General features: G+C 36.2%; 1 protein-coding gene across 1 annotated transcript in view; it reads left to right on the forward strand.

Annotated features, from left to right (window-relative positions):
* LOC107684332 (lipoma-preferred partner homolog) overlaps positions 1 to 12,587 on the forward strand; it is a 177,129-nt gene that overhangs the window by 113,696 nt on the left and 50,846 nt on the right. Inside the window, exon 5 of the mRNA XM_016480562.1 lies at positions 4,235 to 4,316. Within this exon, the coding sequence (XP_016336048.1) occupies positions 4,235 to 4,316 (82 nt within the window). The remainder of the gene's footprint in view (positions 1 to 4,234; positions 4,317 to 12,587) is intronic.

A 12,587-nucleotide genomic window follows, 5' to 3' on the forward strand; every position in this document is an offset into this window, starting at 1 on the left:
CAGCTGAGCCAGAGAAAATCAAAAACCGCTAGATGGCAATAGCCCCAGTCACATGTGCGCATTCCATTGAGTACGGTTTCATAAATGTTACATTGTGTTTTCTTTGTTTCTTTTTGGTTTGACTATTCTCCTCTACTGTAGAAATATAATAAAGATGTTTTATTGAACTTGTTCTAAGATACAGAATAGCTTATATTAATTTTGCCAAAACTTACTTTTGATCAAAATCACCTGATCCACAAATGCATTAATTTTGCCAAACAAGAACTTTGTGACGGTACCTTGGTTTTTTTTTTCTTTCTGTAATTCAATTCAGTGTCAGTTATTCCTTCCTTGTAGGCTATTATTATTATTATTCTGCAAAGATGAAGTTGACTATGCTGATTAGCCATCTCTGCAGTACAAGAGAAATGCACCTATTACTAACCTTCAGCATGTCTGTATTTGTACAAATCGCTGCACAATCATTTAATCCTGAATTCCACAGACTCAAATTGAAAGGTATTTGTTTGTGGTTAGTAAGATACATGTATAAAATGTATGCAGTACATGGATAATTGTGCGTGCATCTATTAATCATTTTGAGTCTAATATCATCCCATACATGTGACACTGAAGACTGGTTGCTGAAAATTCGGCTTTGCTATCACAGGCATAAATTAAATTTTAAAATATGTATTAAAATAGAAAACAGTTATTTTAAATTGTAATAACGTTTCAAATTATTACTGTTTTTACTGTATTTTTGATCAAATAAATGCAGCACTGGTGAGCACCTTTTAACGGTAGTGTCTGAACATGCACAGAAATCAGTAGTTATGTTGGATGTTCTTAACACAATTGATTATGAAATCCAAATTTTTAAATAATACTTAACAAATTTAAAAAAAAATCACAATTATTAATCACAGTATAATGGTCATCTGCACCCTCCTCAAATTCAGAACTACACAATAAGGAATTGCCCCTTACAACTTGCTTTTGTTTTCACTCATAGTTGGTAGAAGCAAGATGGACATATTATCACAGTGTGTTTAATATGAAAATATTGTGTTTTCTACAGCAGGGGATTATTTAGTTGATTACACTTTCTTCATTCACACATGAGTCACACATCAAAAGGCCAGGACATCCAATGTGGTCTGTGTTTGGGGGGTATAAGTGTATGCATGTGTTTATTTCCCTCTTCCTTACTGTTTTTCTATAATGCAAATGCTAACATATATAAATAACAGTTTATTATACAAGTCGTACATACGGAGAGATAATTACACACAGCACTCTTTTTAATTAGTTGTTTTTCTTGTCCACAATAATCCACTGTGCCCACTCAGACTGTTAAATTACATGTCAAATTGTCATAAACCACATGGAGCGATTGAGAAACTCAAATGAGAAACTCCACACATCAGAGTTCTTGAAAATATAGAGGCCCCTCATTCTGTGAAGGGATACGGGTCCACCTGGATACCCAGACACAGGTTAACAAATAGATCTGCAGAAACTTTCCTGAGCACTCCTTGATTGTTTACATCCATCCACAATATTCTGTGTCCATATACGAGTAATTAACCCCCACCATAATAATTAGCTGTCTACAGGAAGTGGAGATATGCTGAATTAAAAGTTTTTGTGTGGGCTTTCACCACATGAAAGTTTTCATTATTTTCCCTCCCACCCTCTGTGTGAAATGCCGTCACCGGCTTTGTATCTTACTGACAGAACAAGTCTCGCAGGCCTGACAGTGTGCAGATTGGTGCAGGAACTTGTGGCAAGAAAGGAACTGCATGAGTGAACAACTTCAGGGCTGATGAAGTTGTTGCTAAACTGAGGCAGAACGAGTGTTTTGTGTCTGTTGGTCAGAGGGAGGGAACCAAAGGTTGTGATTTGTGTCTGTAATTGGTGTTTTTATATGAGCCCTTCTCACATTGGGATATCCTGTGTTAACACCAACACCAGAGGCATCCAGACCTCTGGCTCCGTTTTTTTAACCCTGGTGATTTGCAGAACTCTGTTTTTTTGGGGGGGTTTTTTTGTAATTGAACAGGGTTGTTGATGTGTTTTTTTTTTGGAGTGGTTTCCTGTTTGACCTTATTTTGCACCGGCAAATGGTCATTGTATGATCTTTAATGGTTTTGGATGCAAAAGCCCTGACATTTGGTTAGGATTCTGATTGTTTGTTTATCAGTCTGTATTTGGATCACCTGGCTTGGTCATTTTGATCGTTTGGTTAAACGAAACGGAAAACAGAGGCGTGATATGTTGAGTAGTACGTATTTCTGACTAAATTAAAGCTGTAATATGTAATTTCTTTACCACTAGTATATAAACTCTTACGCCTGAAATTTCTTGACATCCTCCACAGATGAGATTTGAACACGGCCATTTAAAATTATACCACTGTCGCCGTGTCACTCAGACATGCTCAGGCATAAAGAGTAAATTGTGACTCTTAATATGGGATTTGTAAGGTAGAGTCTTCTTTGGCCCTCGAGACTTTTGCTTTGCATGCATCTAAGTCGCTTGCTAAATGTTTAAAATGTTTAATAGTAAGAAAAATTTGTTTTATGGTCTTTGTTAAGCACATATTTAGCCCCTGTCGTGTGTTATTGCAGTAAAGAAAATAATAATAATAATAATAGTAATCATAATAATAACAACCACAACAACAAAAAACAACAATAAATACATACATACAAATTATTTGTCTATACAATATGATAATAATGTAGATTGTATTTTTCCCATAAGTGTTATGGCTTTTAAATAAATAAAATTGGATTGCATTAACATGCATTAAATTGGTCAAAAGTGGCAGTAAAGACATTTACATTATTACAAAAGATTCAAATAAAATTCTTCAAATTTCAAATAAATGTTGTTCTTTTGAACTTTCTATTCATCCAATAATTCCAAAAAAATAAAAATAATAATAAAATAAAATAAAAATAAGCAGCACAAGCATTTTCAACTATGAAGATAATAAAATTAATAATTGAGCACCAAATCAACATATTACTTAAAGGGGTCATATGATGCGATTTCAAGTTTTCCTTTCTCTTTGGAGTGTTACAAGCTGTTCGTGAATAGATAAGATCCCTAAAGTTGCAAAGACTAAAGCACCGCGGCAACAGTGTTAAAGTAGCCCAATTCCGCGGGAAAACCACAGAATTGGCAACACTGGTCACACACTTGAGGCATTCGGCCAATCACAACGCACTGGATAGCTGGCCAATCAGCGTACACCTCGCTTTTCAGAACAATGAACTTTGTAAAAATCTACGCGTTTCAGAAAGGCTGGGCATAGAGGAGAAACAATAATGTACAGTATGTAAAAAATCATGTGTTTTTTTAACCTTAAACCGCATAAACACATTTCATTACACCAAATACACAAAATAATGTTATTTTTTAGCAACGTCTTATGACCCCTTTAAGAATCATGTGACACTGAAGACTGGAGTAATGGCTGCTGAAAAATCAGCTTTGCCTTCACATAAATAACAAAATTACAATTAATGTTAAATGTTAGTAAACAGTTTTTTTTATTGTATTAATGTTTCACTCTATTACTGTTTTACTATATTTTTCATCAAATAAATGCAGCATTGGTGAGCAAAAGAGACACCTTTCAAAAATATATAAAATATTATGACCCCCAAACCTTTGAACTGCAGTCTAAGTGTACATTTTTACAAAATATTGATGCACGTTTGATACATTAATTCTAATAAAATTCCATTCCATTCCAATTTCATACCCCACTGCAAGATCTTGAAATACAAACATACAAACACAACATACAGTACTTCAGCTCAGCTCTTTTGCCAATAAAAGTACAGGAACAACTTGTCATTTAAAAACAAGCTGTAGATGAAGTTAATGAAGTTCATTACGGTAAGATTTTGGGTGTTTGAGTGCTTTGAGAAAACGCAGTTGTCACAGCCTTCACTTTACCTTCTGAAACCTCAGCAACAGTCTTGACGTTATTTGTTAGACTGATGATCTCGTTAGGCTGATGATCCATCTAATTAAGAGAGGCTTGTGCACATCCATGAAAATCTGTTGCATCAACTCATCTTTTAATTAGCCTGGCGTTATCTTGTTATGGTAAACGACACCGTGTTTTATAGAATGTTTGTGAGATTGGTGCTGCTGTACATTTTGCATACAAGCTGATTAGTATGTGACTGAGAGTGTACATTATGTATAACCATGGTTTGCTGTGTTTTAGGGTCGTCCTGAGGAGGAACTGGACCGTCTGACAAAGAAGATGCTGTATGACATGGACAACCCCCCCTCTGAGGAGTATTTTGGTATGTTTCCAGTTTACCTCACACAAACCTGCCTTCATACAGCCATTAAAAATAACCATTTGCATAAAAGCAATGGCAAAAACTGGCTAACTTAAGTGTCCAAATACTTTTTAGGGTCATTATTAGGGTTACCATTCATCCTCTATTTCTGGGACGTGTCCTGGCTGGGATTTCTAAACTTACCTAAAATGTCCAGGTTTTGGCTTTGTTTTCCTATTGACATGCTCTCTGCAGTCCTCATACATTATATGCATGTCTATTTGCATTGCTTTGACCGTTCTCTGTATATCCCACCTTCTTACAGGCCATGATTGGTTCATTATGTTTAAATGCATGCAATTGGTCAAACAGTTTTTTCAGTCGCTACCTTCAGCAAGTATGAAAACAATAGGAAAACAAAGCCAAAACCAGGAGATTTTAGGCACTTTAGAAATCCGGGCCAGGACATGTCTGGGAACAGATATTCACCCTATGTGAGTAGTACATTTGTGTGCTTGTTTGTGGCATACGTAACATTTCCATCATGATTGAAAGGGATGTGGCAATGATGTCATTTTATCTATATATTGACCTTTGTTCTGTGTTCTTTACATGAGGACACAAGTACACATTATTTCCTGTCTTTTTGGGAAGCAGCTGTAGGCCATGGTTGCCTAATCCTATTCCTGGAAAACTACCTTCCTGCAGAATTCAGTTTCAGCTCTGCTCCAACACACCTGTATGTAATTATCAAGTGTTTCTGAAGATCTTAATTAGCTGGTTCAGGTGTGTTTGATTAGGGTTGGAGCAGAAAGGCAGATCTCCTGGAATAGGACTGGGGAACACCAGGTTTTGTTTTGCAGAAGTGCGATTAAGCCTAAAGTATGTGTTGGAGTGTGTGAGTGTTTTGCTATATTCACATTCGTCCCTCCACCCTCAGCAGTCTGAGCTTCCCCCTTTTTACCTTAAGTGTCAGGAGACATTCCCTGCACTTCTTACCATCAGCTCTTACTGTCAGCTTCTGTTTTCACTCTTTAGTTGGGAAACAGAGCTCTGTGCTTTACACATCTACAGTACTTCCTCCACTGTCTGAGAAATCAGATTTAGATAACTAGATTTTTTTTAATTAGTAGTGGTAGTAGTAGTACAATGAAAAATAAATGTGTGTGTATATATACATTTAAAAAGTTTTAGACGGGTAAGATTTTTATTTTTGAAAAGTTTTTAAAAGTAGTCTCTACTGCTCACAAAGGCTGCATTTATTTGATCCAAAATACAGCAAAATCAGTAATATTGTGAAATATTCTTACAATTTAAAATAACTGTTTTCTATTTGAATATATTTTAAAATGCAATGTATTCCTATGTTGGCAAAGCTGAATTTTCAGCATCATTACTCCAGTCTTCAGTGTCACATGATCCTTCAGAAATCATTCTAATATGCTGATTTGCGCAAGAAACGTTTATTATTATTATCAATTTTTAAAACAGCTTTTCAGGTTTCTTTGATTAATAAAAAGTTCAAAAGAATGAATGAATGAATTGTACTTTTGAATGGTAGTGTGTAACGTTACAAAAGCTTTCTGTTTCAGATAAATGCTTTCCTTTTGAACATTATAGTTAGTGTAACTTTCTAGGTATATGCATGAATCTAATATGTACATTTAATTTAACTTAAACATGTTTTAGAATATAATAAAATACAAAAACTCTATTACTTTTTTTTTTTTTAAGGGGTCATCGGATGCAAAATTCACTTTTACATGTTGTTTGAACTGAAATGTGTGTTAGCAGTGTGTGTACACAGCCACCCTATAATGATAAAAATCCACCCAGTGGCTTTTTAAAAATCCAGATAAATAATATCCCCTTTTTCAGATTAAGTCGTTCTCAGATTCTTGGCTGTGTGATGTCACACAGACCCAGGCCCCTCCCATGATTGTTGATTGGCACGGCCATCTTACCTTAGACCTGCCCTGAGCTGTCATCAGTCCACCATTGTTTATGTTCGATTGTTTATGTTGCGTCTATGTTCGCGCGAATCATTCGTGATTCAGCTGTTTTTTTTTAATGAATTTTGCAAATTGCCTTTCCTAATAATGTGCTAGTTAGCAAGTTTCACGATGAATGCGGCTAAAGTTTACAGTCTCTCAGAGAACTGCGCGTCACCCCATGGAAGAGAGGGGTGGGGTGAGCAGAGCTCATTAGCATTTAAAGGGAAATGCACTGAAACGGCTTGGTGTGAAAAGAGCTGTTTTTGACAGGGTAAAAAGGGTGCAGTTTTACACTACCTTTTGAAAAATTTTAACCAAAGTATGTGTTTTTTTTAACCAAAGCATCTTCTAAATGACTAAATGTAAATGTAATATTATATATGATATATAAATATAATTATATCATATTTTCTCATTGATATGAAAGCCCCTAACCTCACAATCCTGTCCTATTTCCAGGCATGACAACAGAAGCTGTAACATGCTTTTTTTCTCTATATTGACATACACTTTCATTCTGAAGTGCTCAGTTCGCCTGTATGTAAAAAAAACTGGTTTGCATGAAGCAAGGTGTAAGGGTTAAACGAAATAAGAGAGAGGGTGGGTTGGGCTGATGTGTCCTGCTTTCATCAGGGCATGTGTCAGCAGCGAGTGGCCCGGAGTAAACGCGTGTCACACACACACACATATATATGCGCAGTGTTTGCAAACTGCCTTAATGGCTAGAGGGAGGTTGAAAGCAGGCTAGTGAGCCTGTAAATGAGTCTGTGTGAACCCAGGTCAGCCAGGCATACCCAGTCACTGAGAATGTCACACACAGCCACAGCATCTAACCAAGAGCACAGCACTCCTGGGATTTAAGAGAGAGGCTAAAAGAGGAAGAAAGCCAGGGGTGTGATGAGGTTAAAGAAAGCAGGAGAGAGAAAGAAGCAGCATTGTATGTGAAGGTCAACGTCCCTATGCATTTGTGGCTTTTAGTTTATGTCTGTTAGCTTAGTGGCAATCTGTATTATAGTGTACTACTAAAAGTTGACAAAAACAACTTTTAGCAGATATACAGATTTAAAATCTCTACTGGGAGAATAACACTTTCCAGAAGGCACTTTCTATTATATATATACTTTTTGTGAAGCATTAGACACACAATTCTCAAATGTTAAACTATTTTTAATAAAATAAATGAATACACTGTACTAAAAATGCACTGTAAAATACAGTCAAATAGAAAAAAGAGAGGAAAAAAACTGGCAGCTATGGTTGCCAGAAATATTCTGTTAAAAATACATTAAAAATAGCAAGAATTATGTAAACCAAATACCTTCAAATGTAGGGTGTCACCCAGGGAATTCAGTTTTTCACTGTAAATTATAAGATGACTTGTTCTTTTTTAATTCAAAAAATGGTACATTTAACAGAATTTTACTGTAAACTTGCATGAAATGTAATGTGAATATAATGCAGTTTCCCCCCGTATAAAGTAAGGGAACTTCTTTACTGTAGCATTTTTATAGTCTTTCACAATTACATTTCTTTTAGGTTTTTAGAGTGTTAAAATTTTTTCTTGACTGGACAATTATTTTATGTTTTTTGTTTTGTTTTGTTTTGTTTTATACATCTCCTTTCACTAAACACTGAAAGAGAAAAAAGAATTCATACTTTTTTTGGCCAATTAGATATTCTCTAGAATATCTGTTCGTAATGCCACCGATGAGCAATAGCAAATTGTGGTTTTGCCAAACTGTAATTTAAAATTTTTAAAAGCAGTCTTTCGATTTGAGCCAGCTCAATGTCCTGTTTCAAAAGGAATATTTTAGGGGAAAAAAATAAAGAAAATTGTTTTTATGGGGTCTATAATGACAAAACAAGACACACATAAAGCATCAGCACACATTTTAGACCAAGACCGCTTCCTTTCTTACCTCTTCCATTGCTGCCTTTCTTCCCCACACATCCCCTTCCCCTAAGATTTCTCTTATGATCCTGCAGGATGTCATCCAGAGCTCCTCTGAAGATCTGCACTGTAAGACGAGGAACCCTTTGAGTATAAGAAACTCTATAATTGCTACCCATCTGATTGCTTGTTCAAGGCCTCCTTCCTTTTAAAAGGGCAGGATAGGGGATAGAGCGGGTGTTGTGAGTGACTGCTGAAGTGGAACCCCAAGGCTAATAATTAACTAAATTAATCAGAGTCAATGCCATGATCTCTCCCGGCTGGACGCTTAGCGCTCCCTCAATTGAGGATATTGTAGTTTGTACTGCTGGAACAGAGGACTCGGTGTCTCCAGAGACAGACATGATTCGGTTTTCTTCTGTTTCTCATTCTGAATACAACATGCCTTAAGTCTGAGGCGAGATACATTGGCGTAATTATTAGCAGAGATTGGTTACATGGTAATTCAGTTGTACACTGTGCTAGAACATAATCAGTTAAAAGACAAGGAACACATAATAGTTTTCACAGTTGGCTGCATTCATCACAGTTAAAGCCAACACACACAGCACTTCCTCCCTCCATTACGAGGTATTTTCATTTCTAAAGAGCACAAGCGGGACACAGAACTGAATAATGCAGACTTTGAGGCACACTGTATGTGTCGTGCAAGTGAATCGCTACCAAAATTGTCTCTGAAGTTTCTGATTAATTGATATTTCTATCTCAATATACTCTGCGAGAGATACTGTTATTTTTTTTGTGCTCTGGGAGATTGTGTTTGTGTAACTCATTAGGGAACTCTCAGAAGAGTTTAGATGAGGAGCGATTCCTTAGCTCCACAGTTTGGCTCTTCAAAAACTTCTCGGGTGCAAACATGCGTCAGATCAATTTTCAAAGATTTCGAAAAATCAGATTAAAGATTTCGAAAGGCAAATGACTCAACGGTCAACCAGAACTTTTTTTCTTTGTGCTGCGGTTAGGAGTTGGGAATAGCAGCATTTTTCTAAAGTCAGCTGGAGATGCTCTCATAATTTATGAGACATCTTGCCATGAAAACTTGATGAAGAATCTTGGAAGAGTTTAAGATTTTTTGAACACATAGTAGAGGGCCGAGACCCCAGACGTTGGACTGTAGTAAATGGGTCAAGTGGCATTCAGCTTTGTGTTTCAAACACAACACTATCAACACTTATGTAAAAGGCTACAGTGTCCCGGCGTGTATTAATAGAGCTTTCTATCAGAGAGCGTTGTGCATTGTCCTAGATACTCTGGTTGAACATTTGCATATTACTCACTTGCCCTTAGCGAAGTCTCAGGAGTGTGCTTTAAAATTCACTCCCACTTGTGTGAGTGAAAACGTGGGATTTGTGGCATTTTAAAGTGCTGTAACCCTAAAACGGGTCAAGAACTGCACTGACTCTGTCCCACTGTTGAGGTTTCGGTGTGCAGGCCAACATGACATCAAAGTCGCATACTGTATAAAGTTGCTGTATGCCGTCAGCTTCAGATTTTTCTTCATTTCAAATCATACTTTTCATTGTCTACTTTTATAGTGGCTCTTAAAAGTATGTAACATCTTAGGAAGGCCCTCTTTGTTTGTGAAAACATGAGTTCACTAATAATACATATCTTATACACAATACACACACATATGCACTTATACATGCATATCACATAGGTGATATATGTATATACATATTTTTGTCTTTATTGTTTTAACGCCCGGTGCACTAAAGGAATTATGCAAATCAGGCACACGCCAATGTTCTGACAAAATCAGTGCTGAATTCAATTTGCTCAGCACTACAGTAGAGAATTTAGCACCTAGTTAAAGTTGATTATGGGTAATTACTGAATAAAACACAGATTTAACATCAGATAAAACACTGAAATGAGTTCTGGTCATTTTATTATTTTATCCAATTCTCCCAGTTGTTGGTCCCAATTAATTATACATTATATACTTTTAATTATATATTTTACATTAATAACATATTTACATATTTTGAATGTTTTATTGTTTTACGTTTAATGTCAAAGCATTACTAACCACAGACATAGTTTCACAAAATTTTTCATGTTTTATTGGCATTTGGAAATTTGTAATACACTTTTCCACAATGGACTGCAAGAATAGTTTTGTTGAACTATAAGAAGCATCAGCCTGCTGGCCTGCATGCTTTGTTTACAAGCTGCCAGTAGGTTCCCGCGGTGATTCTGGGGAAATAAAGCTTGTGTTTAGCTTTGAATCAAAAGAAAAGATCCAGACCTTACCTGCCTTGGGCAATCTGAAGTCTCTGGTTAATAAAATAGACAAGCAACTGACCAGAAGTGAATGAGAATACAAATACTGAAACTTGGCTGAGAGCTGATGCTCCCGACTTCACGGTTGAACTGGTTGGGTTTTTCCTTGTTCATGAGTAAGAGTAAGTGAAGTAATTTTGTTTTTATTAATACATAGCACAGCTTATGACATCAAGACTATCAAGCGTAAATCACAAGTTGTGACACAAATGACAAGCTTGCTGTGGGACATAACTAAATTAACTGCCACAGGAGTTTTTATGTTTTTATTGAGGAAATAAACAAAAAGTTCAGAGGGCTTTGTAAATGGGATTGTAAGGTAAATGGGAAGAGACTTATACATTAACATACGGATAATGGCATCCCTACATAAAACAAATACTTTTTCCCGATATCAGCCCATTTCCCATTGTCGATCACAAAGGCCCTGAAGTACCTACTGAACAAAACAAGAAGGTGTTCATGGGATAGGGAGGACCTGGAAAGCACTGCTGAAAAAAACATTGAGAAAATAAAAATATACAGGGATGATCTGAAACTTTAGCAAAACAGTGTTGTGGTATAGAATGAGAAACACCACAGGATACCAACAGGCTGCTAGAACCTGGTACTTCAGGCAAAACTTGGAACAGATGAATCTACAGTTCAGTGGATTTGATTGTTTTAATCACTGGTGCAATCCTGATCCCCAAGCAGTATATATTATATATAATCCTTCACTATCCAGATTTGACTCTAGTACCTGTATATACTGCATGTAGAATATATTTGCTACATATAAATGTCTGAAATAGCCCTTTATTTATTGTAAAGGCAGTGCAGTTAGATTACAAAAATAATTTAAAAATCTGCAATGATCAAAAATATTTATGTGGTCAGATGAGACTCATAATGAGATTATAGTGTCCTGAGTTTAAATCGTGGGTGATTAGATGACCTCCCTCCCCTTTATGTTTGGCTTCTAGCAGTTAAGAGGCTCATGAGCAGACAGATAGCAGCAGAAGTGGGTTGGATCATGTAACTACTGCAGATGAGTCAACACTTAGACTGTATATTTTCCTTAATGAGCTGGTGTGACCATGTCAGAACAGTTATTTCCCTTTTGATATCTGTATACTTGTATGGGACAGTATATTATTTTTTTTAGAAAGTCAGGCGACTTGAAAAGTCCCAGTGCTTCCTATGGACAGTCTGTTCCTGCCCACCATCAGCTGTAATCATGTCAACAGGGAAGGGCTCTGGCCTCTTACCCCCCTCTCCACTAACTCTTCACTTCCTTGAGAACTTGTTTACTTATCGTTGAATTGCTAATTTTCAGCAGTTTGTTTCTTAAAGGATTTGTTCACTCAATTTGTTCCAAACTCGCATAACTTTCTTCCATGGAACACAAAAGTGTGTAATGTGTAATGAATAATGTTGTGGTTGCTCTTTTCCATATAATTACAATGAATAGGCCTGAAGCTCTCAACCTTCACAAAGGACCCAAAAGTAAGTATAGAAGTACCATAAAACACTCCAAAAATTATGGTTCTATTATATCATATTGTCATATTCACCCCCGGCTCTTAATGCATCGTTTTTCCTTCTGGAGCATCAGTGAGGGTTTGAACCTTCTGTAATAGTTGCATATGAGTCCCTCGGTTGTCCTCAGTGTGGAAAGATGGATCTCAAAATCATACAGTTATTGTTGGAAAGGGTTCAAATACACAAAAATGCTGGAAAACCAAAGAATTTGTGGGACCTGAAGGATTTTTCTGAAGAACAGCAGAAAATTTAACTGTTCAGGACAAACAAGGGGCTCATGAACAAGTGTCACAAAAAAAAATAAAAATAAAAAAAACAACAACAACACACAGTTGTGGATCATTCAGGTAACAACACAGTATTAAGAATCAAGTGTATGTAAACTTTTGACTATTATTTTCTCTTGTGGACTAATATCTTATTCAGGTCAGTGCTAAATAAAAAATAGCATGCATTTTGTATAATCCCTCTTATTTTGGTAAAATAAGATACTGCAAGTTAATGCAGATACTGCAAAGTGTATGTAAAATTTTGACA

This window comes from Sinocyclocheilus anshuiensis, unplaced genomic scaffold (assembly GCF_001515605.1).
Source record: "Sinocyclocheilus anshuiensis isolate Anshui unplaced genomic scaffold, SAMN03320099.WGS_v1.1 scaffold365, whole genome shotgun sequence".
Classification (NCBI taxonomy): domain Eukaryota; kingdom Metazoa; phylum Chordata; class Actinopteri; order Cypriniformes; family Cyprinidae; genus Sinocyclocheilus; species Sinocyclocheilus anshuiensis.